Consider the following 27,417-nt stretch of genomic DNA (forward strand, 5'->3'; position numbering starts at 1 on the left):
CTGTACAAGTGTTTGCAGAGTATACTGTGCCTATAACACATACCTATACAAATGTAAATAAATGGCGTAAAGTATAATGGTTTTGATCTGTGGAATCACTGTAAAATGTGTATTCTTTTCCTCTTGAAGTTACATAGTTTGTTATGCCTCAGTGATAAGTTTACTGCACATTACTCAAAAACTGGCCACTGGAAACCAATGTTACTTGAGTATCATTACGGCCAATGACTGTGTATGCTATTTAAAGTACTGTATACTTATAGGGATTTAGGATTCTGAAATGAATTACTCAATAAACAAATTATGTTGTCTTCCATAGCAAGCTCAGAACGTTTAATTTTGTACAGAAAATATTTGCTGTAATTTTCTTTCATTATGTTCTATATTTGTTTTTGCTTTGCTCTGAGAACAAAAAAATTACTTGGATGTATTCTCAAAGTATATATTTGATATCTACCCACCTTTAATTGATGAACATCCGGACCAAGTTCATTCCCTACCACTAGAGGACGGTGCTGTTCATGGAAGAACATACAGTATCACAATTTTATAGTATTTACAATTTAGTACAGATCATAATTTTCATACATTTATACAACATTCATTGACATTATTTTACAGGCTAAGCACATATCATGTATACATACAGTACAGAAATATATTAAAACAATTCCTTCCAAAAATGAAAGAACAAAAACAATTTGTTATTTTATTAAAAGGGAATACATTATTAGATGTATCCTTTCACACCCCATTGGCTACCCTCTTTTAGGTCCAATAGAAACAGTCTACATAGAGGTGGTCCTGCCCTCTCTTGATGCCAGTCAGAATCTCTTCTATTTCTCTGCTTTCTACAGCTGGTCACATTTCAATTGTGTCCGCCATCTTTTTTCCCCAAGTGGTTCAGTTCTCGATCATGCTCAGTATCTGTCACCATACTCCTCCTCTACCTGTTGTCGGGCTAGCATGGCCTGTATCAGAGCACTACCAGAGCCTGACGCATCTGGGTGCTGTGAAGAAGCAGGCGCCCGGTAAAACTCGCTCTCCTCCTCCTCTGCTCTCTGCCTGGCTTGCATGACCTGCATCATCGCACTGGACGTTGATGACACTGGGTGTTCAGAATGAACTGGCGCCCGGTAAAACTCGTCCTCTTCCTGCTGTGACTCCGCCCTCTGCCTGGCTTGCATCACCTGTATCATCGTACTGGGTAATGCGTTTACTGGGTTCTGTGACTGAACTGGCGCCCGGTAAAACTCGTCCTCATTCTGTGACTCTGCCATTTGCCTGGCTTGCATGGCCTGTATCAGTGCACTGGAGGACGCAGGTGCTGGGTCTGCAGGAAATGGCACCCCGCGATAACTGGCTACATCCTGGTCCTCTGCGTGTTGTCTGGCTTGCATGGCCTGTATCAGTGCACTGGAGGACGCAGGTGCTGGGTCTGCAGGAAATGGCACCCCGCGATAACTGGCTACATCCTGGTCCTCTGCGTGTTTTCTGGCTAGCATGGCCTGTATCATAGCACTGGATGTGGTGGAGACTGAGTGGTCGGAAGGCATGGGCACACCGAAAGAGCTGCTGCTGTCGACGTCCTCTTGCTCCAACTGCTGTCGGGCGAGCAGAGCCTGGAGCATGCCAGTGGAGGATTCATTTTCCTGTCTTTTCCTGACCTGATAGAGAGAAAGGGTCATAGTTCAAGTATGACATTTGAAATAAGGTATTTAGGTATTTATTGTAAGTTAGATAGTCTCAAAGTTAAGTTAGATAGTCTCAAAGTTAAGTTAGATAGTCTCAAGGTTAAATTACATAGTCTCAAGGTTAAGTTAGATAGTCTGAAAGTTAAATTAGATAGTCTCAAGGTTAAGTTAGATAGTCTCAAGGTTAAGTTAGATAGTCTCAAAGTTAAGTTAGATAGTCTCAAGGTCATTGCTCTTTGATCCTCTCACCTGTTTTTTCTTTTTCGGTTTGTTCTGCTTGGATTTCTGAAGGTTCTGTAGCTTCTCCAACAAGAATGCCTTGTCCTTCCCTTCCTAATAAAGGGAGTGAGCGAGAGAGAGAGAGAGAGAGAGGGAGAGAGAGAGCGATAGACAGACAGACAGAGAGCGAGAGAGAGAGAGAGAGAGAGACAGAGAGAGAGAGAGAGAGCGACAGAGAGAGAGAACGTTCTACACAGTCAACACAATTCATAAAAACAACAAATGAACAACATCAACACTATACATACAAAAGAAATATACATTACACCAGCAAAAACAAAGACAAGCAGTTCTAAATGATTCCTTACACTTCAACAACATCACACAACCACTTCAGACACAACAGCTCTGATGAGCGTGACACACTTCAGACCAGACAGACTCACTAAAACTCACATTAACAATCTGCTGTCTCAGCAGAATGATAAGCAGCTTGCGACCCTGAGTGATCTGCCTGAAGACGTAAATGAAGACACTGTGGAAAGGAGGTCAGTCAGTGACTTCATATTACAGCATGTGAAAGGGCAAAGTTGCCACTTGATGTCATAAAGTGCCACTAGATTGTATTTGAAGGCTTGATCCGGTAGAAAGTGTTATTAAAGCTGATTTTATTGCTTGATAGGACTTCAGTATACTGCTTCAAGGCTGGTAGCCTAGCGGTTAAGAGAGTTGGGCCAGCAACCAAAAGGTCACTGATTTGAATCCCCGAGCTGACTAGGTGAATAATCTGTCGATATGCCGTTGAGCAAGGCACTTAACCCTAATTGCTCCTGTAAGTCGCTCTGGATAAGGTGACTAGCAAATTGTACAAGTCTAGCTTTTATAGTCAAGCTTTTGACAAACAGCTCAAATGACCAATAATTTCAAGTTAAGTTCATGACTTACAGTACCAGTCAAAAGTTTGGACACACCTACCCATTCAAGGGTTTTTCTTTATTTGTACTATTTTCTACATTGTAGAATAATAGTGAAGACATCAAAACTATGAAATAACACATACGGAATGATGTAGTAACCAAAAAAGTGTTAAACAAATGAAAATATATGTTATATTTGAGATTCTTCAAAGTAGCTTTATGAGGTAGTCACCTGGAATGCATTTCAATTAACAGGTGTGCCTTGTTAAAAGTTAATTTGTGGAATTTCTTTCCATCTTAATGCGTTTGAGCCAATCAGTTGTGTTAGGACAAGGTAGGGGTGGTATACAGAAGATAGCCCTATTTGGTAAAAGACCAAGTCCATATTATGGCAACAACAGCTCAAATAAGCAAAGAGAAACGACAGTCCATCATTACTTTAAGACATGAAGGTCAGTCAATACGGAAAAGTTCAAGAACTTTGAAAGTTTCTTCAAGTGCAGTCGCAAAAACCATCATGCGCTATGATGAAACTGGCTATCATGAGGACCGCCACAGGAAAGGAAGACCCAGAGTTACCTCTGCTGCAGAGGATAAGTTAATTAGAGTTAACTGCACCTCAGATTGCAGCCCAAATAAATGCTTCACAGAGTTTAAGTAACAGACACGTCTCAACATCAACTGTTCAAAGGAGACTGCGTTAATCAGGCCTTCATGGTCAAATTGCTGCAAAGAAACCACTGCTAAAGGACACCAATAAGAAGAAGAGACTTGCTTGGGCCAAGAAACACGAGCAATGGACATTAGACCGGTGGAAATCTGTCCTTTGGTCTGATGAATCCAAATTTGAGATTTTGGTTCCAACCACTGTGTCTTTGTGAGACTCAGAGTAGTTATCAACGAACCTACCAGATACAACCCTAAATCCGTAAACATGGGTACCCTCATAGATATCATCCTGACTAACATACCCTCTAAATACACCTCCGCTGTCTTCAACCAGGATCTCAGCGATCACTGCCTTATTGCCTGCGTCCGTAACGGGTCCGCGGTCAAACGACCACCCCTCATCACTGTCAAACGCTCCCTAAAACACTTTAGCGAGCAGGCCTTCCTAATTGACCTGGCCCAGGTATCCTGGATGGATATAGATCTCATTCCGTCAGTAGAGGATGCCTGGTTGTTCCTTAAAAGTAATTTCCTCTCAATCTTAAATAAACATGCCCCATTCAAAAAATACAGAACTAAGAACCGATATAGCCCCTGGTTCTCCTCAGACTTGACTGCCCTTGACCAGCACAAAAACATCCTGTGGCGTACAGCATTAGCATCAAATAGCCCCCGCGATATGCAACTTTTCAGGGAAGTTAGGAACCAATATACACAAGCAGTCAGGAAAGCAAAGGCTAACTTTTTCAAACAGAAATGTGCATCCTGTAGCACTAACTCCAAAAAGTTTTGGGACACTGTAAAGTCCATGGAGAATAAGAGCACTTCCTCCCAGCTGCCCACTGCACTGAGGCTAGGAAACACTATCACCACCGATAAATCTACAATAATCGAGAATTTCAACAAGCATTTTGCTACAGCTGGCCATGCTTTCCATCTGGCTACCACTACCCCGGCCACCAACTCTGCACCCTCTGCTGCAACTTGCCCATGACCCCCCCGCTTCTCCTTCACACAAATTCAGACAGCTGATGTTTTGAAAGCGCTGCAAAATCTGGACCCCTACAAATCAGCTGGGCTAGACAATCTGGACCCTTTCTTTCTAAAACTAGCCGCCGAAATTGTCGCAACCCCTATTACTAGTCTGTTCAACCTCTCTTTCATAACGTCTGAGATCCCCAGAGATTGGAAAGCTGCCGCGGTCATCCCCCTCTTCAAAGGGGGTGACACTCTAGATCCAAACTGCTACAGACCTATATCCATCCTGCCCTGCCTTTCGAAAGTATTTGAAAGCCAAGTTAACAAACAGATCACCGACCATTTCGAATACCACCGTACCTTCTCCGCTATGCAATCCGGTTTCCGAGCTGGTCATGGGTGCACTTCAGCCACGCTCAAGGTCCTAAACAATATTATAACCGCGATTGATAATAGACAGTACTGTGCAGCCGTCTTCATCGACCTGGCCAAGGCTTTCGACTCTGTCAACCACCGCATTCTTATTGGCAGACTAAATAGCCTTGGTTTCTCAAATGACTGCCTCGCCTGGTTCACCAACTACTTCTCAGATAGAGTTCAGTGTGTCAAATCGGAGGGCCTGTTGTCTGGACCTATGGCAGTCTCTATGGGGGTGCCACAGGGTTCAATTCTTGGGCCGACACTTTTCTCCGTGTATATCAATGATGTCGCTCTTGCTGCTGGTGACTCTCAGATCCACCTCTACGCAGACGACACCATTTTGTATACATCTGGCCCTTCATTGGACACTGTGTTAACAAACCTCCAAACGAGCTTCAATGCCATACAACACTCCTTCAGTAGCCTCCAACTGCTCTTAAACACTAGTAAAACTAAATGCATGCTTTTCAATCGAACGCTGCTGGCACCCGCCCACCCGACTAGAATCACCACTCTCGACGGGTCTGACCTAGAGTATGTGGACAACTACAAATACCTAGGTGTCTGGTTAGACTGTAAACTCAACTTCCAGACTCACATAAAGAATCTCCAATCCAAAGTTAAATCTAGAATCGGCTTCCTATTTCGCAACAAAGCCTCCTTCACTCATGCTGCCAAACATGCCCTCGTAAAACGGACTATCCTACCGATCCTTGACTTCGGCGATGTCATTTACAAAATAGCCTCCAACACTACTCAGCAAATTGGATGTAGTCTATCACAGTGCCATCCGTTTTGTCTCCAAAGCCCCATACACTACCCACCACTGTGACCTGTACGCTCTTGTTGGCTGGTCCTCACTACATGTTCGTCGTCAAACCCACTGGCTCCAGGCCATCTATAAATCCCTGCTAGGCAAATCCCCGCCTTATCTTAGCTCATTGGTCACCATAGCAGCACCCACCCGTAGTCTGCGCTCCAGCAGGTATATCTCACTGGTCATTCCCAAAGCCAACACCTCCTTTGGCCGCCATTCCTTCCAGTTCTCTGCTGCCAATGACTGGAACGAATTGCAAAAATCTCTGAAGCTGGAGACTCTTATCTCCCTCAATAACTTTAAGCATCAGTTGTCAGAGCACCTTACCGATCACTGCACCTGTACACAGCCCATCTGAAATTAGCCCACCCAACTACCTCATCCCTATATTGTTATTTATTTTGCTATTTTGCACCCCAGTATCTCTATTTGCACATAATCTCTTGCACATCTAGCATTCCAGTGTTAATACTATTGTAATTATTTTGCACTATAGCCTATTTATTGCCTTACCTCCATAACTTGCTACATTTGCACACACTGTATATATATTTTCTGTTGTATTTTTGACTTTATGTTTTTTACCCCATATGTAACTCTGTATTGTTTTTATTGCACTGCTTTGCTTTATCTTGTCCAGGTCGCAGTTGTAAATGAGAACCTGTTCTCAACTGGCTTACCTGGTTAAATAAAGGTGAAATAAAAAATAAAAAATAAAAAAAGGTGAACGGATGATCTCCGCATGTGTGGTTCCCACTGTGAAGCATGGAGGAGGAGGTGTGATGGTGTGGGGGTGCTTCCTGGAGACACTGTCTGTGATTTATTTAGAATTCAAGGCACACTTAACCAGCATGGCTACCACAGCATTCTGCAGCAATACACCATCCCATCTGGTTTGTGCTTAGTGGGACTATCATTTGTTTTTCAACAGGACAATGACCCAACACACCTCCAGGCTGCGTAAGGGCTATTTGACCAAGAAGGAGAGTGATGGAGTGCTGCATCAGATGACCTGGCCTCCACAATCACCCGACTTCAACCCAATTGAGATGGTTTGGGATGAGTTGGACCGCAGAGTGAAGGAAAAGCTGGTTGAGAGAATGCCAAGAGTGTGCACAGCTGTCATCAAGGCAAAGGGTGGCTACTTTGAAGACACTTTTTTGGTTAATACATTTATTTTTTATTTAACCAGGCAAGTCCATTAAGAACAGATTCTTATTGACAATGACGGCCTACCCCGGCCAAACCCGGATGACGCTGGGCCAATTTTCGCTGCCCTATGGGACTCCCAATCACTGCCGGATTGTGATACAGCCTGGAATTGAACCAGGGTCAACTCTAGCAGTGAGATGCAGTGCCTTAGACCGCTGCGCCACTCGGGAGCCCCGAGAGTTATTCCATAGTTTTGATATCTTCACTATTATTCTACAATGTAGAACATAGTCAAAATAAAGAAAAACCCTTGAATGAGCAGGTGTGTCCAAACCTTTGACTGGTACTGTATATGCCTTATATCACGTTTTCAAGACAACTGTCACTTACCGTAAGACTGTGCTTTAAAACAACTTGTTACTGTCATAAACACAACTTTAACTCAACATATAACCACCACAGTATGAGGGGCAAAGTTGAACTCACAGGGTGATGAGAGAGACCAGGAAGTAGAATATCTCACTCCTGATGACGTGCTGGTAGATCCAGACAGTCCACTGAGACGCAGCCACCCCCTCCAGCCCGTCCATCCAGATCTGTACAGCACTGAAGGTGGTACTGAGGTCCCTGAAGGGCCCACAATCTTTTGAGGGGGGCAGACTGGGGACGGGATCAGGGGAGACATAGCAAGTTGAAATGGTTGGGTCAGTGGAAAGGAGCCAAAGTCAACCAAATTTCAATCAACCAACTTCAACACATTTTCATCTTTCTTACTAATTAAACAACACGATTCAACTGACTATCTCAGCCCTTAAAATGCAACCAAACTGAATCAAGTTTAGCTCTTGGTTATCAATTAATGACAGACTGCAGTTCTTCTGAACAAGGCATATCTATCTAGAACTAGGTGGAATCTGAACTACTCCATATAGCTCCAGGTGTTTGTTTGGCCTTGCCTTCATCTATGACAGCCTTAACATAACTGATTTGATTCTGAGTGCCTAGATTAGCCTTGACCTGACCCCTTCTATACGTACGTCCACACGGTGTAGGCCACCATGGACAGAGCCCCCACGAAGGAAGGGAAGAAGAGGATAGCGATGAAGATAGTCTGCATCTGTGCCGCTCTACCGGCTCGCCTGGGGGGCTGGCAGTTCTGGGTCAGGCTCACCTGGAGGACACAAAGTATAGACAGGGCATTACAGAGCTGGAGAGTGAGATAGAGAGAGAGGAGCCTGTTGATGGTGTCTTGGCAACGGCACAATTGGATGAACGGGTGAATAAACAAAGACCTTTGACAACAAGGGACAACAGAGAGTAATGATTAACCTGCACCTTAACCAGGAATAAAGTAATTATTGATTTGTCAGGGAGGTATCATGTTCTTGTATTTGATCAACTGAATCCTCAATTGCAGACACCTTCCACTTATAGTTTTGAACATGTAATGATTTCCCTGTATATACAGTGAGGGAAAAAAGTATTTGTTCCCCTGCTGATTTTGTACGTTTGCCCACTGACAAAGACATGATCAGTCTATAATTTTAATGGTAGGTTTACTTGAACAGTGAGAGACAGAATAACAACAAAAACATCCAGAAAAACGTATGTCAAAAATGTTATAAATTGATTAGCATTTTAATGAGGGAAATAAGTATTTGAACCCCTCTCAATCAGAAAGATTTCTGGCTCCCAGGTGTCTTTTATACAGGTAACGAGCTGAGATTATTAGGAGCACACTCTTAAAGGGAGTGCTCCTAATCTCAGCTTGTTACCTGTATAAAAGACACCTGTCCACAGAAGCAATCAATCAATCAGATTCCAAACTCTCCACCATGGCCAAGACCAAAGAGCTCTCCAAGGATGTCAGGGACAAGATTGTAGACCTACACAAGGCTGGAATGGGCTACAAGACCATCGCCAAGCAGCTTGGTGAGAAGGTGACAACAGTTGGTGTGATTATTCGCAAATGGAAGAAACACAAAGAACTGTCAATCTCCCTCGGCCTGGGGCTCCATGCAAGATCTCACCTCGTGGAGTTGCAATGATCATGAGAACGGTGAGGAATCAGCCCAGAACTACACGGGAGGATCTTGTCAATGATTTCAAGGCAGCTGGGACCATAGTCACCAAGAAAACAATTGGTAACACACTACACCGTGAAGGACTGAAATCCTGCAGCGCCCGCAAGGTCCCCCTGCTCAAGAAAGCACATATACATGCCCGTCTGAAGTTTGCCAATAAACATCTGAATGATTCAGAGGAGAACTGGGTGAAAGTGTTGTGGTCAGATGAGACCAAAATCGAGCTCTTTGGCATCAACTCAACTCGCCGTGTTTGGAGGAGGAGGAATGCTGCCTATGACCCCAAGAACACCATCCCCACCGTCAAACATGGAGGTGGAAACATTATGCTTTGGGGGTGTTTTTCTGCTAAGGGGACAGGACAACTTCACCGCATCAAAGGGACGATGGACGGGGCCATGTACCGTCAAATCTTGGGTGAGAACCTCCTTCCCTCAGCCAGGGCATTGAAAATGGATCGTGGATGGGTATTCCAGCATGACAATGACCCAAAACACACGGCCAAGGCAACAAAGGAGTGGCTCAAGAAGAAGCACATTAAGGTCCTGGAGTGGCCTACCCAGTCTCCAGACTTTAATCCCATAGAAAATTTGTGGAGGGAGCTGAAGGTTCGAGTTGCCAAACGTCAGCCTCGAAACCTTAATGACTTGGAGAAGATCTGCAAAGAGGAGTGGGACAAAATCCCTCCTGAGATGTGTGCAAACCTAGTGGCCAACTACAAGAAACGTCTGACCTCTGTGATTGCCAACAAGGGTTTTGCCACCAAGTACAAAGTCATGTTTTGCAGAGGGGTCAAATACTTATTTCCCTCATTAAAATGCTAATCAATTTATAACATTTTTGACATGCGTTTTTCTGGATTCTTTTGTTGTTATTCTGTCTCTCACTGTTCAAATGAACCTACCATTAAAATTATAGACTGATCATTTTTTTGTCAGTGGGCAAACGTACAAAATCAGCAGGGGATCAAATACTTTTTCCCTCACTGTACTACAGGGAAAACGTCTATTTTAATTTCCAGGACACTCATATATGTTTCATCATTGTATTGGAAAATCATAGTGACCATCGCTACCATCTATAAATAGAGCTAATTCTATGTCATCCATGAAACATTCAGCACCCTCTTCAGAAGAGAGTAACATGAGCCTGGCCCATTCTGCTATGGCATGGGACCTAGGGCAGTGAATCAACACAAAGGTTCAGCTTACTGTCACTCGAGTCAGCCATGGTCCTGTGTGGCTCAGGTGTGGGTTCAATTTCCACAGGGATCACATACAAAAAATTTATTCACTCTCGGTACTATAAAATACTATTCACTGTACTGAATATGTACTCACTGCTTTGGATAAGAAGTGTCTGCTAAGGGGCCTATATTATCTACCATAGTGAACAGGTTACCTTCTTTAGGTAGATGAAGAACCATACTGAACAGGTTACCTTCTTTAGGTAGATGAAGAACCATACTGAACAGGTTACCTTCTTTATGTAGAAGAGGATGAAGAACCATACTGAACAGGTTACTTTCTTTAGGTAGATGAAGAACCATACTGAACAGGTTACCTTCTTTAGGTAGATGAAGAACCATACTGAATAGGTTACCTTCTTTAGGTAGATGAAGAACCATACTGAACAGGTTACCTTCTTTAGGTAGATGAAGAACCATACTGAACAGGTTACCTTCTTTAGGTAGATGAAGAACCATACTGAACAGGTTACCTTCTTTAGGTAGATGAAGAACCATACTGAATAGGTTACCTTCTTTAGGTAGATGAAGAACCATCCTGAACAGGTTACCTTCTTTAGGTAGATGAAGAACCATACTGAACAGGTTACCTTCTTTAGGTAGATGAAGAACCATACTGAACAGGTTACCTTATTTAGGTAGATGAAGAACCATACTGAACAGGTTACCTTCTTTAGGTAGAAGAACCATACTGAACAGGTTACCTTCTTTAGGTAGAAGAGGATAAAGAACCATACTTAACAGGTTACCTTCTTTAGGTAGAAGAGGATGAAGAACCATACTGAACAGGTTACCTTCTTTAGGTAGATGAAGAACCATACTGAACAGGTTACCTTCTTTAGGTATAATAACCATACTGCACAGGTTAACTTCTTTAGGTAGAATAACCATACTGAACAGGTTACCTTCTTTAGGTAGAAGAACCATACTGAACAGGTTACCTTCTTTAGGTAGAAGAGGATGAAGAACCATACTGAACAGGTTACCTTCTTTAGGTAGAATAACCATACTGAACAGGTTACCTTCTTTAGGTAGAAGAGGATGAAGAACCATACTGAACAGGTTACCTTCTTTAGGTAGATGAAGAACCATACTGAACAGGTTACCTTCTTTAGGTAGAAGAGGATGAAGAACTTGATTATCTGTATCACTGGGAGGAGAGGAGAGAAGTAGATTCCGATCCTGTAGACAGAAAAACATGGTTATAAGAACTGACCATAGCTCATCCACTTTTACAGTACTGTGTTATGTTTTACTATGAAAATAGATGGAGCTATAGATGTACAGAAGATTAGAGTCGAGTACAGTAGAGTAGAGCACAGTTCAGTACAGTAGAGTACATTAGAGTACAGTAGAGTAGAGTACAGTAGAGTCCAGTACAGTACAGTACAGTACAGTAGAGTACAGTAGAGTACATTAGAGGACAGTACAGTGCAGTAGAGTACAGTAGAGTCCAGTACAGTACAGTAGAATACATTAGAGCACAGTACAGTAGATTACAGTAGAGTCCAGTACAGTACAGTACAGTACAGTAGAGTATAATAGAGTAGAGTAGAGTAGAGTAGATTACAGTAGAGTACAGTACAGTAGAGTACAGTACAGTACAGTACAGTACAGTACAGTGCAGTAGAGTACAGTAAAGTAGAGTACAGTACAGTACAGTACAGTAGAGTAGAGTAGAGTAGAGTACAGTACAGTGTAATGAGATAACGTCAGTACCATGCCAGGGTCTGTGCATAGATCAGGTCAAGGACATTCCTGGCAACGTCAAACTCTGGAACTCCCAGGCTCTGTATGCATTTAGTCCCAATGACTCTGGTGGAGAAAAGAACAAAGGAGTTACAGAAGAGCATTTTTCAAATAACCCTTATGTGATGCCTCATTTAATTCAACTTTCCCTCACAACAGACAGATGAGTTACAATATAGAATTCTACTGCATACTGTAGGATTTTTAGCTTTAAGTGAAACCGTTATGGGAAAATGTGTTTTGAAAATGCCACTCACTTGCTCAAGAACTCTCCAAAGAAGGATCCTAACATTATGAAGAGGAAGTCCATAATAACCAGTCTGTACAAGGCTTGTCCTACTCTGGACTCCCAGCACTAAGACAAAAGATTGTAATGACAGAGGTGAATGAACATACAGTAGATATTAGTGACAATCAAAAACATTTTGGAAAGGATGTATGTGATTTGGTTTAAAAGAACTTACTGAAAATGTATTGGCCACATCCTTCATCCAGTAGTGGCACAGAATGCCCAGAATGGACATCTTGAGAATGACATTTCTAAAAAGGAAAAAGGCATTCAAAACAGCATTCAAAACATCAGTCTTCTAAAACATTGTACAGTATATGATATTTCTGTTTTTTCCTGATATTTTATTAAGCATATTTATTCTTTATGCATTACTGTAATATTTAATTCATCTATTGCTTTATATTGATCATTGAGCAAATTGTTTTGATCAATCGCTTTCAATATTTGTATTTTTAAATGTGTTTTGTATCCATCTCTAACCTGACTATCATGGCATAGACCTGCATGCGAGGGTTGGAGTAGTGTTCTATCTTCTTGAACAGAGAGTAGCAGAGAGGGATGACCAGATTGATCAGGGAGACCACGAAGGGGAGGAGGAGAGTAGCGGCCTCATCCAGGAGAGAGCCGGAAGCTTTGTCCGCTGATGGCGTCGTCCGCTGCAAAGATACCATAGTAGGTCAGTTTGTTCTGATCTAAGGTCAGTTTTGTGTTTCCCCCATGTTAAAGAGAGGATTTGGAGAGGGTAAGCTGATCCTAGATCAGTGCTTAGAAGCAACCAACCTGGATCAAAGATAAGACGCTGAAGTCAGGACATAATCAATCACAGCTTTAGCAAGATAAATTGTCCAGTTTCCATTTGAGATTTACCCCGGTGTTTTACCCAAAAGGCTCAGACATTTCTGTTTCCATCTCACTGGGCCATGGCTCCGGGTGACCTGCTCTGACTTGGAGCCAAGGCAAGGCCCTGGGTACTTTTCGGCTGGCATTTACATAACAACGGCTAACTGTGGACTTTAACACCTCACAAAGCAACAGTCTTGATGATGCAGAGGTTGTTGATTCTGCTCGCCCCAAGTTTTTAGTGTCACACTCCTGATGGAAACACAATAACACTAGTTTACATTAACATAAATCACTGGCGACACACTGGTGTGGGGTAAGTCTTAGGTGGAGGTTTAGCAATGATGTCCCAATAACACCTTTATAAAGACTACACCCTGTCCTGCCAGGAAAGTAGTATTGTATTGACGCTATATGAGTCAGATATGTTCAGGTACACTCAGACGCTACGACACACTTTGAATTATTGTACACAAGGGTATGTCTTATACCAAGGTCATCGACACTGGTCTCGGAGCTACACAGTGTGCAGGCATTTGTTCTAGCCCAGCACTAACACACCTGATTCAACATGGTCCTCGTCATACTTAGTTGGATAAAGTGTGTTAGTGCTGGGTCAGCTGATCCCGGGATCATACATTAACAAACACAAGCTTTATAAGGAAGCAACTGGAGTCATCACGTCACAATGTTTATGTAAGGTCTTCCTTGAGAAAGAGGTCTTCTGACCTCAATGGGACTTCCTGGTTATATAAAACTTTGTAAAATGTACCACACCCTTTTGTCATATTGACACAGGAAGTAGACACCGGCGCCACAGCCTAAGGTCACGCCCGTGGAGAGGAGCCAGGTACCCAGGAAGACCCCGTAGTGCTTCAGCCTCTCTGTCAGAGGCAGCAGGGCTACCTGGATCTTCTCTGACAGGGACTCCTGGAGGGGAATGGAAACATTATTTCAAAGTTATTTCACAGTTGGTTATCTGAGAGGTCCTATTTGGTCCCCCTAACAAGTCAGAGTGCAGAGTATTCTATGTATGGAAGAGCAGATAAGTACTGAGTCACAAGTATTGGATATTTATCTAGTCTCGAAAATGTGGGATTTGTTCAGCGATATTATATTATCTTTCTTGTAACAAAGCTACAGTAATGTTATCGCCATGAGGTCAACAAAGCTACAGTAATGATATGGCAATGAGGTCAACAAAGCTATAGTAATGATATGGCCATGAGGTCAACAAAGCTACAGTAATGATATGGCCATGAGGTCAACAAAGCTACAGTAATAGTTTATCAAAAACAGTGAGCCTGATAACTGGCCAGCTCACACGAGATTTGGTTCTGGTTTCCGAGATTACAGTGAAAGTGACCTTGAGTTGGATGCGCAGATTGTTCTTGCGCTGTCGTACGGCTCTCTCGTTGGTCACACTGAAGTCCCAGCTACACAGGAGCTGCCAGGCTCCACCCAAGCCTGAGTCTGCAAGGACATACTTCTTCCTGAACGAGCTGGCCATGCTGCAGAGAGAGAGAGAGAGAGAGAGAGAGAGAGAGAGAGAGAGAGAGAGAGAGAGAGAGAGAGAGAGAGAGAGAGAGAGAGAGAGAGAGAGAGAGAGAGAGAGAGAGAGAGAGAGAGAGAGAGAAGCAGGGTCACTTTACTGAACTATTACAACATGAAGGAAAGGTAATAAATATCATGAGGGTATGATGTGAATGTCAAGCATTGGTGATTTGATTGACATCATACATGTGTGAGCTCAACTGGCTTTGATAAAGTATTTACTGGGGCATGAAAACAATAGCAGCACATTGAAACCAAACGATGCATTACATTCAATGACACTCCTAAGTAGAGTTAATAGTGGTCAATAAAAAAAGTATGATATAGATATAATTAAAAGTTACTGTTATCAAATCAAATCAAATCAAATTTTATTTGCCACATGCGCCGAATACAACAGATGTAGACATTACCGTGAAATGCTTACTTACAGCCCTTAACCAACAATGCATTTATTTTTTAAATAAAAATGTAAAATAAAACAACAACAAAAAAGTGTTGAGAAAAAAAGAGCAGAAGTAAGATAAAATAACAGTAAGGAGGCTATATATACAGGGGGGTACCGGTGCAGAGTCAATGTGCGGGGGCACCGGCTAGTTGAGGTAGTTGAGATAATATGTACATGTGGGTAGAGTTAAAGTGACTATGCATAAATAACTAACAGAGTAGCAGCAGCGTAAAAATATGGGGTGGGGGTGGGGGGGCAGTGCAAATAGTCTGGGTAGCCATGATTAGCTGTTTAGGAGTCTTATGGCTTGGGGGTAGAAGCTGTTGAGAAGTCTTTTGGACCTAGACTTGGCGCTCCGGTACCGCTTGCTGTGCAGTAGCAGAGAGAACAGTCTATGACTAGGGTGGCTGGAGTCTTTGACAATTTTGAGGGCCTTCCTCTGACACCGCCTGGTATAGAGGTCCTGGATGGCAGGAAGCTTGGCCCCAGTGATGTACTGGGCCGTACTCACTACCCTCTGTAGTGCCTTGCGGTCGGAGGTCGAGCAGTTGCCATACCAGGCGGTGATGCAACCAGTCAGGATGCTCTCGATGGTGCATCTGTAGAATTTTTTGAGGATCTGAGGACCCATGCCAAATCTTTTCAGTCTCCTGAGGGGGAATACCCTATAGGCTGTCTCAACATTGTCGGTGATCAGGCCTACCACTGTTGTGTCGTCGGCAAACTTCATGATGGTGTTGGAATCGTGCCTGGCCATGCAGTCATGGATGAACAGGGAGTACAGGAGGGGACTGAGCACACACCCCTGAGGGGCCCCCGTGTTGAGGATCAGCGTGGCAGATGTGTTGTTACCTACCCTTACCACCTGGGGGCGGCCCGTCAGGAAGTCCAGGATCCAGTTGCAGAGGGAGGTGTTTGGTCCCAGGATCCTTAGCTTAGTGATGAGCTTTGAAGGCACTATGGTGTTGAACGCTGAGCTGTAGTCAATGAATAGCATTCTCACGTAGGTGTTCCTCTTGTCCAGGTGGGAAAGGGCAGTGTGGAGTGCAATAGAGATTGCATCGTCTGTGGATCTGTTGGGGCGGTATGCAAATTGGAGTGGGTCTAGGGTTTCTGGGATAATGGTGTTGATGTGAGCCATGACCAGCCTTTCAAAGCACTTCATGGCTACAGACGTCAGTGCTACGGGTCGGTAGTCATTTAGGCAGGTGATCTCAGTGTCCTTGGGCATGGGGACTATGGTGATCTGCTTGAAACATGTTGGTATTCCAAACTCAGTCAGGGACATGTTGAAAATGTCAGTGAAGACACTTGCCAGTTGGTCAGCACATGCTCGGAGTACACGTCCTGGTAATCTGTCTGGCCCTGCGGCCTTGTGAATGTTGACCTGCTTAAAAGTCTTACTCACATCGGCTACGGAGAGCGTGATCACATAGTAATCCGGAACAGCTGGTGCTCTCATGCATGCTTCTGTGTTGTTTGTCTCGAAGCGAGCATAGAAGTGGTTTAGCTCGTCTGGTAGGCTTGTGTCACTGGGCAGCTCGCGGCTGTGCTTCCCTTTGTAGTCTGTAGTAGTTTTCAAGCCCTGCCACATCCGACGAGCGTCAGAGCCGGTGTAGTACGATTCAATCTTAGTCCTGTATTGACTCTTTGCCTGTTTGATGGTTCGTCGGAGGGCATAGCGGGATTTCTTATAAGCGTCTGGGTTAGAGTCCCGCTCCTTGAAAGCGGCAGCTCTACCCTTTAGCTCAGTGCGGATGTTTCCTGTAATCCATGGCTTCTGGTTGGGGTATGTATGTACGGTCACTGTGGGGACGTCGTCATCGATGCACTTATTGATGATGCCAGTGACTGATGTGGTGTACTCCTCAATGCTATCTGAAGAATCCTGGAACATGTTCCAGTCTGTGCTAGCAAAACAGTCCTGTAGCTTAACATCTGCGTCATCTGACCACTTTTTTATTAACCGAGTCACTGGTGCCTTCTGCTTTAGTTTTTGCTTATAAGCAGGAATCAGGAGGATAGAGTTATGGTCAGATTTGCCAAATGGAGGGCGAGGGAGAGGTTTGTATGCGTCTCTGTGTGTGGAGTAAAGGTGGTCTAGAGTTGTTTTTCCTCTGGTTGCACATTTAACATGCTGGTAGAAATTAGGTAGAACGGATTTAGGTTTCCCTGCATTAAAGTCCCCGGCCACTAGGAGCGCTGCCTCTGGATGAGCGTTTTCCTGTTCACTTATGGCCTTATACAACTCATTGAGTGCAATCTTAATGCCAGCATTGGTTTGTGGTGGTAAATAGACAGCTATGAAAAATATAGATGAAAACTCCCTTGGTAAATAGTGTGGTCTACAGCTTATCATAAGATACTCTACCTCAGGCAAGCAAAACCTCGAGACTTCCTTAGTATTTGATTTGATCTGATCACTGTGGACTATGCTTTGCAGTCCCATCCCATACTGACCTGTAGATGAGGGCGGCTCCACACAACACCATGTAGGCTGCTATGGTGAAGAAGTAGGCCAGCTGCATGTTGTACTCAGACCAGCCCTCTGTCCCTTGTGTTTCATTACTGTAGCCACCATAATACATCACTGTGTCGCTGAAATAACCCTGTGGGGAAAATATAGGTACATACAAATATATATATATTTTTTATCACACAGTAACTGTTCACTGTATGCTGACTTTCCAGTATGGGGTGTAGTATAAAAAACATTTTGATCAAATTAGTAGCTTATGCTGCTATGGAATGATTCATTCAAAAGCATCTACTGGAAGTAGTGTGAATAGTAAACAATAGCGATAACAACAACATACCGCTCCGGTCAGTATCTCTAGCCCTTTGAAGCTGACCCTACTGGGGATATCTGGCTTGGTGTCATAGATGAGCTGGGGGATGGTGATGAAACCAAAGTTGACCAGAAAGGAGAAGATGTTGAACATCAGCAGCCATTTTAAGAACTTGAAGTAGGAGAGGACCCCTGTGCCAAATTTACCGCCGACCTCCTTCATGGTACCCCGCCACAGTTCCAGGGTCTGCCTGGCTAGAGTCATGTTAGCACCGCACCTGCGGAAAGACTGAGGGGGAAGACTGATCTGAGAACAGTGGTGGGGCCTTGTATGTCACAAATGCGCTTTCATCGCATAGCTGTCATAGAATAGGTGAAAATGTCAATAGATGAGGTGGATGATGGAACAGTAATAATGTTCAATGTAAGTAGAAAGATATTGTTCTGTAGCCTGCCTGGTGGCAGTCTGTTTCTGCTTTTGCCTAAATTCAAGTGTCGCTGAATGCAGAGACAGATTGTCACCCTGGCAAATTGTATTGCTCATAAAAGGCATAATGATTTAGTAATAGGAGAGCTTCAGTTCAGCCAACCACAGGAAGTGTTGCACTTTGCCAATAGTCTAATAGGGCACTGCTTGTGCAGTACAAGGACACACAGGAAGTAAGGTTGGGCATCAGGACAGGAGGACACAGAGAGACACAAAGATGTCAGAGAGTCAAACCTCTCACCAATGAGACAGTCTTCGAGCAGTCTGCAAAGCAATTCAGTTGCCGGGACTTTTTGAACGATTTGAACGCCAACACTTGGCCCCTAGGAGATATGAGATCAAACAAACATAAAGACTACAGTCTGTTGGAGGTATGTAGCGTATGGTAATAACATACGCGCATCACAGCGTTATCTCTTCATAAAATATATGACCTGTCAAAAGTGGCACAGTGCTCTTGGCTGGCTGTGTGGCTGTGTGGCTGTAAACTTTGGACTTGGCCGATGCAATGCGCTTATGGTAAACACTTCTTCCTTACCCACATACTGCAAGAAGGTGTGTGTGTGTGTGTGTGTGTGTGTGTGTGTGTGTGTGTGTGTGTGTGTGTGTGTGTGTGTGTGTGTGTGTGTGTGTGTGTGTGTGTGTGTGTGTGTGTGTGTGTGTGTGTGTGTGTGTGTGTGTGTGTGTGTGTGTGTGTGTGTGTGTGTGTGCGTGTGTGTGCGTGTGTGTGTGTGTGTGTGTGTGTGTGTGTGTGTGTGTGCCTACATAACTGCACATTCGATAACCTACCTACCGTTGTACATAGTACTTATTTTACTACCCCTAGTAATAAGTTAAACTTTCCATAGTAAAACTGTAAGATAACCTTTTGACCTATGAGGGTGACATGACAACTATACCTGATGTGTTTCTTGTCATCAAAGCTCATAGGGAGGTCTCGGATGGCCTTGATTCTGTCCCTCGTTGACATGGCAACCAGCTCTTTGACCAAGTTCTGTTCCTCTGTTGGACAAAGACATGATAAGACAGATCTGTGAGATTATTCATCATAGTATGCCTTTAAATCAGAATTGTAATGTAATATAATATAATAATATATAATATAATATATGAGTTTGTCATTGTGATTTAATTATAAGAAGTGATGTAGGGTTATGATTGAGTTATAAAGTCATTATATAGTAGGAAACGTAAAATACTTCAATCAGTGAGTGTATCCAGAATATGACTTAAATGGATAACATTGTCCTGAACCGATTGAAAGAAGAAACGTCATATTTCTACAGGGACAATGGACGGGCATTCTCAACAGTGGTTGTGCCCATAGGAATACAATTCTAGTAATTCCATTTCTATGGATGTTTCTAGGCTCTCCCTCCTTCATCCCTCACCATTTTCCATCTCATTCCTGATGTCATCCTCAGAAAGGCCCAGATTGCCCAGAGCTGCCTCTCCTACAGGGAAGAGACTCATCCTCCTCGACCCCCTGAACCTCATCGAAACATGACCTGGGAGACACGAGGACATCAAATTAAACACAGCTGACAGCCTAGCTACTACTGAGGAATTATGAGCTTAATAATGTGTGTTGAGAAATAGAAAGGAATCAATCATAGGCTTACTTTCAGCACTACACAATACAGAGGATATATAATATGTTAAGCTAATAGAAAGTACTGCATTTATTTGTTTCAGGTCGTGTCCACCCATTGACTTGGCAAACACAATTAATTCCCATAATTCCAGTGCAAACAAGTGAACATACAAAGAATGGCATGCACATACAGCTCACAATATATAATGGTTTATTAGTTCACGCACTGACATGGTGCTTGATTGCACAAGGAAGTGGCTTTAGGTGGCTTGAAAAGGGGAGACCCCCGTCACAGTGTATTGGTGTGCCATGAGTCAATATTTACACTGTGTAAATAAGCGTTAGCTGCTGCTGATGAACTTTGATTAAACCAAATCAAATAGAGGTGGTTAAAAAAACGGTTTCAAAAGGGTTCTTAGGTTGTTCCCATAGCAGAACCCTTTTTGGTTCCAGGTAGAAACATTTTTGGTTGCGGTTAGAACCCTTTTGGGTTCCATGTAGAACCTGGAACCAATAAGGGTTCTTCAACACACTGTAGATAACACACTCTAATACAAACTAACTTCTTTAGAGAGTGTGATTGTTTCCTCCCAGCCTTACCTGTCCCATTAGAGTTAGCCATTATAACCATCATGCTAACCGAGTAATGCTGCTACACCTGTGACATATTGTGTGTCTTTGTTAAGGCTGAATCACTGAGAAAGTATAAAAGGCCAAAGAGGCAAAAACTCTTGAGATGTCGGATCTTAATTTTATCACTTTGTTTCAGGAGAACTTTCCTGTAAAACTTGTAGTGCATTTGAAGTTTAAAAAGGCTTCTGAAGTTTGTAATTTTCATTTTGATATTTCAGACAAATGTATCAAACCCTAAAAAAATGTCTGTTAATTATAATCCACATTATAATTCACATTTCCTATTGCTGCAGGATCATTTTCCTGCTGTAGAAAACTGTCTCAAATTAAGATACTACATATGTACATTTCTTGGTTAGTTTTCAGCAAACACCTAATAATCATCAGTCCTTGTGATGAGGCAATATTACCTGGGATATGTTCATTAGACAACAAATGGAAGAAAACAGACTGAAACAGGGAGGGACTACCTGGACTTGTCCAATAAGAAACGCTAACGTTTTGCTACGTTTTGCCCTAATCAATATGACCCTGTAAACCGTTAGCACAATACCAGTTTCCCGGGATGGTATTTATCTGCCAACTTCCTTGTGCTGCCTGTCTACCTTTAGGTAATGTTCTATTAGACATTGGATCGTCATAAACCATCAGAACAATATTGCAAAAGTTAGCTACACGAAATCTGTCATGATTAACAATCTTGATTTTATTTATTTATTTGAGTTGTGTGTCTCTTTAATGATGGCATACTGCAGTGCAACAACCAACTTCAATGGTTCTTATGATCAAATGGACCAACTGAAAGCTGAAGAAGTAAAGTAAGGAAGTAAATAGAGAGTAATATACTGTATGTGCTTTATAAGTGGTTTGAACAGTACCTGAAGTTGCGGATGGAAGTCGTGCAGGAGGGGTTGTGTCATAATGCGTTGCCTGGTCGATCTGGTACCCACTGTGATCTGATCATAGAGAACAGAACACTAGATGAATTAATCCCATCCACCTCATTTTCGACCGTTGCTATGGGCACAGCCAAACAACGGAAGTGATGGATTCGATTTCTGCTTTCTTTCCCTACTGCAGCGCGCCGGTGGCACCTTTGCTAGAGTCAATTATTTGAAGAAGTCAATTTATAGAGTATAAAAGTCAAGTAAACAAGTGTAAGTGTAATTGTATATGTATTTCATTCAAGTTCTCAAAAGGTTAGCTAGACCTACTAGTAGTTCTGTTGTGATAATTACGTTAATTGTGTTGTGTAAGAGATAAGGGCCTCCACAAAGCCAATAACTATAACGATAACTATAATGATAAACTATAGTCTACATAACTATACAACGTTGGTGAGCATCCACACTAGAGGAAAGTTTATCGTGTATTGTTCTACAGTCCTGCACCTGTCAATCAACTGATCAACGCATTTTACTGCACACTGCGTATCACAAGACCATTCATGAGGACTCTAACGCACAGAGACTGGTTCAGACCATTCAGTGCTTTCAGGGTGTGTTCATTGTCATAGTGACTTCAAAAAGAAAAGGAAATCCGCACACTCTAGGAGCTCAGATGCAATAATTGAATATCTTAATAACCAACGTTTCGACAGACAAGCTGTCTTCATAAGGGTATGTTCATTGTCATAGTGACAACTGCAAATAATACTTCAATGTACATGGAGGCCTAATGAAAAATAATATAGTAACTCGTATTTCAATGTAGCAGTTGAACAACAAAAGCCGAGCCTGCACATCTTTTACAGCATGTCATTGCCTCGTTGCTCAAGTGGTTTGCAAGTGATTTCCATTTTTCTAATGGTTGTCAATTCCTTCTGTCTTCTTTTTCACTGTGCTCATCTAGGATATGTCCTGTGTAACTATTTACAATGCATCAGTGCTACAATGTTATAATCATAACCGGCCAAAAGTGATCAATCACACCAATGCACTTTCTCTCCTCAACTTTCCCCGAAATTGATTGTCTATGCTGTAGACCTGTTTTACATTCAGCAATTAGTAAAAGCAAGCCTGCTTCTTTACCCGAATAGGCTATTAAGGTTTAGTATAAAAGAAGTATACAAAATAAATGTCCTATAGCTTTTGTAGCCTATAGCTTTTCCTGGGATTCACGAGAAGAGGAATCGCCTATTGCGGAGAGGCTTGCGTAGCCTATAGTCTGTTGCGCACGGGAACAGCTGGAAGACAGAGGCTAGTGATGTGTAGCTGAAGTAAGAAGCTAAATATTAGCTCGATGTTAGGCCATGCATTAGGTAAATATTAGAGCTATAGGCTAAATATTTACCTGTCAAAGTGCAAGAAAAAAAAGTTACACGATGATGAAATGGCAAATCTGTAGTGCGCTCCTCCAGGCTGCGCTCTGTGGTCCCCGGGCACGCAAAGTTCCACTGTTGATTAGGCATAGGCCTACGTTTTTAGACAATACATTATTGTACCTGGGCTACAACAACACAGTGCAATGAGGAATGTATTATTGTTATCAAGTGAGTACACAATTATTATACATAGGCTGTAAACTGCAGTGATGTAGATCCTCTGTAGCTCAGCTGGTAGAGCACGGCGCATGTAACGCCAGGGTAGTGGGTTCGATCCCCGGGACCACCCATACACAAAAATGTATGCACGCATGACTGTAAGTCGCTTTAGATAAAAGCGTCTGCTAAATGGCATATTATGTAGGCTAATTTCAATAACCACTCAAACATCCTGTTTTGTTTCATTCCGAAATAACTGCATAGGCCTACAGCCTAGGCCTGATTATGCAACCATTTGGATCAGTTTGGATCTATTCTCGACAGTTTAGAAGGACAAGAAAGGTACATTAGCAGGCCACTCATATGGTGTATTTTGTCAGGATGTAGCCCGGTGTTAAGATAGGCCTACTATAAAAAATATGGGCTTCTCCTTTCAAACTCCCCGCCCGTTCTTAATGCTGTAGCCTATTTTACATTCAAGTGCACCTGTCCTCCGATAGGCTGTCGAAATAAGTGTCCAAAATCTGCTTAGGGACAATAAATGTATCCTACCTAGGCTACAACAACACAATGTAATGAATAATGTTATTATTGTTTTCAAGTGAGAACAAAACTGTGCTCCATTCCAGCCATTATTATAAGCCATCCTCCCCTAAGCAACCTCCACTGATGTTGTATCAATAGTTTGAGCGTTTGGCTTACATGTTTTAAAAGCATTCGAAAATGAGGTGGATATGGTACTTATAACAACATTGAGAACACAAATAATTAACCAACCAGGAGGCAGGAAGTAATAGAAGAAATTCAAAGTCACTTAGCAACACAGAATCTGAAGACCTGCCACAAGGAAATACTACTCCATTCCCAACCTGGACTCAGGGGTAGACGTAACATAGTAAAGTAAATCCGGGACACTCCAATTAGTATGATATGTTAGGTTTTGTATGGTCATCCATTTCATATGATGTGTTATGAATGACAATTCGTATGATATGTTAAAAAATTGCAATTCGTACAATATGTTACGAATTGGAAAAGCAATTTTTGGTATGGCTAACGTTAGCTAGGTGGCTAGGCTAGGGGTTAGGGGTTAAGGTTAGGGTTAAAGTCAGGGTTAAAGTTAGGAGTTAGGTTAAAGGGTTAAAGGGATGAACTTGTGGATTCCGTTTTTATGTGTCTGTGTGCAGTTTGAAGGAAGTTGCTAAGTAGCGTTAGCGCAAATGCTAACTAGCGTAAGCGCTAACGCTACTTAGCATTGGCTCGCGAAACTACCTCTAACTTCCTTCATACTAGACTTATGTAAACATACCAAACGTAACATATCATACTAATTTCAGTGTCCTGGATATATATTTACTATGTTACATCTAGTCTATGAGACCAGGCTGCCATTCCAAACAAAATCATGGCCATACTATCATCTCAGAACCCAGAATCAAATCTTGTAGGAGAGACTACCCATACTATAGCACAAGGGATCATATTTCTCTGATCTGTTTACAATACAATCTCCCATCAGAAAACGTTTGTACTGCCATTACATTGGTGTGTGCTGTATATTACTTGTATCTATTGTCTAATTAATCAATGAAATCAAACATCGACTTACTGAGGTCATGCTGCTGCCATTGTGGGCTCTCCGACCGGGGAGGAAGGAGACCCATGGGAATGCTGTCTCTGCCCCTCCAGCTCCCCTCCTGCCACCCGCCCCAGGGCACTCTCCCCTGGGCTTCATCGTAGCTGGACTGGCCCCCTCCTGGGAGCTGCTGGAGGTCGGACCTGCCCCTCTGCCCCACGGCTCCATCATCCCTGGGGTAGGGGTTACCATGGGGGTTACTGTGATGGGATCGGGATTTCCTGGAAGGACTTTGGCGAGGAGGACAGAGGAGATAACATTACTGGTGTGTTGTTGTTTAAACCCTGCATCAGTCAGTTCAACACCTTAACCATTAGACTCATAAGGTTGCTGATGTGGTGCTAAGGATCATGCTACAATATTATTATAAACATGATATGACATCTGTCATAGACAATAATGTTTTTTTCTGAGGCGCTGTAAAGTGAGTCTCTTATAAGAAATACCATTACTTTGGTCACACCACTGAAGGTTCATGACCATCTCTAGTACTTAGCACAACAATAACTTCAAATGACAACAAACTCCTTGTATTGTCACACAACCTTTAACACACAATGGAGGAGGAATGGACCACTTTGACAGTATTTATTTCAGAGATAGCTTCCTGCTACAGTATGTGACGGCACTGGCATTATAAGAAATCTGACACCAATTGAGAGATTAGAGATGATGTGCACAAGTACAATGATGGTCTTCATTTAAATATACAGAACAAAAGACCCTCTCAGAATTATTTTCTAATCCTGGAAAATTAATTTTTTACTTCTCATATTTGTGTTTTTTGTTCCCTCTCATTTAGCCTATATGTGCAAAATAAATGCAAACTTTTTTTTAAAGTGCTGTCCGTCAACATTTCATTCAGGTCCTCTCCCCACTGTGCAGAGGTGTGACTAACTGTACACAGTTAAAGCAGAATTCTAACAAACATCACAACACAATCGTACAAGTTGACACACATACCTCCTATCTATCTCCAAGGTGTCACTGTCATGATAGGCAAGGTTGTTACATCCTCCACTGTTGTTGTAGTGTGACATAGGGATCCTTGGCTTGATCTTCTTCTTCTATAGTGGTTAACCGGGCGGTGGTTTCTGTCTGTCCCTCTCTTCTTCTTTAGTCCCCTGGAGGTCTGAAAGGTCCTCCTACTGTATTTTCAGTAAAACAATTAGTGAGAATCAGCTTGCCATTACATAAAATGAGAACGTGAAACGAGACATAAACGTGCCACTAGCAACAATACCCCCTTTTGGTATAAAGAAGGGGCAAATACAAAACTTCTGAGATCATACCTCGATGCTATTCCATTCTTTTTTTCACAAATAAAGCTGTTCTATCTAATACACATCATATGTTTTGGATTGAATGGCTGTCTTCAGTAAGATATTTAACTCCCCTGTCCTATCCCTGTGTGTATATCATTATTTATTAACACGGGGATATGGTTTCTGGGGAGGGAATGGCCGGCAGAGATGTAGCTCAGTTGGTAGAGCATGGCGTTTGCAACGCCAGGGTTGTGGGTTCGTTTCCCACAGGGGGCCAGTATGAAAAATAAATAATGTATGCACTAACTGAAAGTCGCTCTGGATAAGAGCGTCTGCTAAATGACTAAAATGTAAATGTGTTGCCATGGTCTGTGCCTCACAGTGCTGCCATATAGCAGTAAAGTAGGCAAAGTAGAAATAACAAATTCCCGAGCAACAGAGTCTGGAAAGAGATCTGACCAACAAATACGTTGACATGGTAGTGTATTGTGGGAAAAACACATAGAAGTCATATATGACAGTGAATCTTTGTGTTGTCAAATTAAGAGAATCTCTACAAATATAACCATGTTCCAAATAATAAGAGTATACACTGCTGTTGGACAAGGTAACAATTTAAATCTATTGTATCAAACCATTAAAAAAATAAAATAATCCACAGAGTGTAATTACCTGGTTATTGTGCTGCTTTTTCAGGGAAATCTGATGGCTGCTTGAACAGATGCTGTAGTCCGAGGCTGCCTTCCTTTTTCCTTGTAATCCAGGTTTGAAGTGCTAACTGTGGCAGCTAGAGTGCAGCTCTGAGAGATCTACCTTTGTTGAACTTTCTGACTAAGTGTGTCTGTCAGACTACCCGGAACTGTGCACTTGAAATTAAGGTAAACGTTTCTAAATGCCGTATGCAAATCCAATAGGCTGCTATGGTTGGCATAATGACAAGTATTTCGAAATCTGAAATGACTCCCATAGCACCTGAAAATTAATTGGCGTAATAAGATATGGGATGGCCAAAGGCTCAACTGTGTTATTACTAATGACTGCATGTGCAGTGTGCAATAGGATAGGGAATTGCAATGAAGAGCCATAATGATTAACTTGTGACTTCGACTCTATGTAAAACACAATGTAAAACAAAATGTTGTATTATGTGAATAATAGCATAATAACCAATAAAATTGTTATTTTGACATTTTTATTATTTCATCTTAATATAATATTACCCAATTTTAAGCGTTAATAATAATTGATGCTCCATCATTTAAAACGTTTATGGGTGTGGGATTTGAGGACAGTAGAGCGCGACAAATGTTGTTATAGAAATATAAAAGCTAGCTAACTAGCTAGAACAAATACACGTCAAATTGTTGGTCGGTCGTTTGTCAGTATTGAAATTAGATTAAATTCCAGTCATACATACCATTAAATAAGCTTATTGTTTATAATTGTGGGAAAG

General features: G+C 42.4%; 1 protein-coding gene across 1 annotated transcript; it reads right to left on the reverse strand.

The window, feature by feature from the left end:
• Positions 1 to 9: 9 nt before the first annotated feature.
• On the reverse strand, positions 10 to 26,909 carry LOC311122113 (transmembrane channel-like protein 5). The gene is made up of 21 exons (XM_084196519.1): positions 26,637 to 26,909; positions 25,663 to 25,847; positions 24,673 to 24,929; positions 21,460 to 21,537; positions 19,746 to 19,862; positions 19,254 to 19,356; positions 18,596 to 18,677; positions 17,896 to 18,156; positions 17,540 to 17,688; positions 14,444 to 14,588; positions 13,855 to 14,007; positions 12,718 to 12,893; positions 12,410 to 12,485; positions 12,203 to 12,300; positions 11,916 to 12,011; positions 11,303 to 11,378; positions 7,904 to 8,037; positions 7,353 to 7,526; positions 2,370 to 2,448; positions 1,944 to 2,027; positions 10 to 1,667 (listed from the first exon to the last, which is right to left on the reverse strand). Exons 2-21 carry the CDS (start codon positions 25,737 to 25,739, stop codon positions 921 to 923), a joined length of 3,162 nt encoding a protein of 1,053 aa, XP_084052645.1. The 5' UTR covers positions 25,740 to 25,847; positions 26,637 to 26,909; the 3' UTR covers positions 10 to 920.
• Between the last annotated feature and the right edge of the window lie 508 nt (positions 26,910 to 27,417).

The sequence above is a fragment of the Coregonus lavaretus genome (assembly GCF_964263955.1).
Source record: "Coregonus lavaretus genome assembly, contig: HAP1_SCAFFOLD_863, whole genome shotgun sequence".
Taxonomy (NCBI): domain Eukaryota; kingdom Metazoa; phylum Chordata; class Actinopteri; order Salmoniformes; family Salmonidae; genus Coregonus; species Coregonus lavaretus.

Excerpts from the sequence above, each read along its gene's own strand:
- LOC311122113 (XM_084196519.1), bottom strand. The coding sequence starts at position 25,739 with ATGTCACACTACAACAACAGTGGAGGATGTAACAACCTTGCCTATCAT. Across the intron at positions 24,930-25,662 it reads ACCTTGGAGATAGATAGGAG|TCCTTCCAGGAAATCCCGAT; the intron begins GTATGTGTGTCA and ends TCCTCGCCAAAG. Across the intron at positions 12,894-13,854 it reads TGTGTCAATATGACAAAAGG|CGGACGACGCCATCAGCGGA; the intron begins GTGTGGTACATT and ends GTATCTTTGCAG.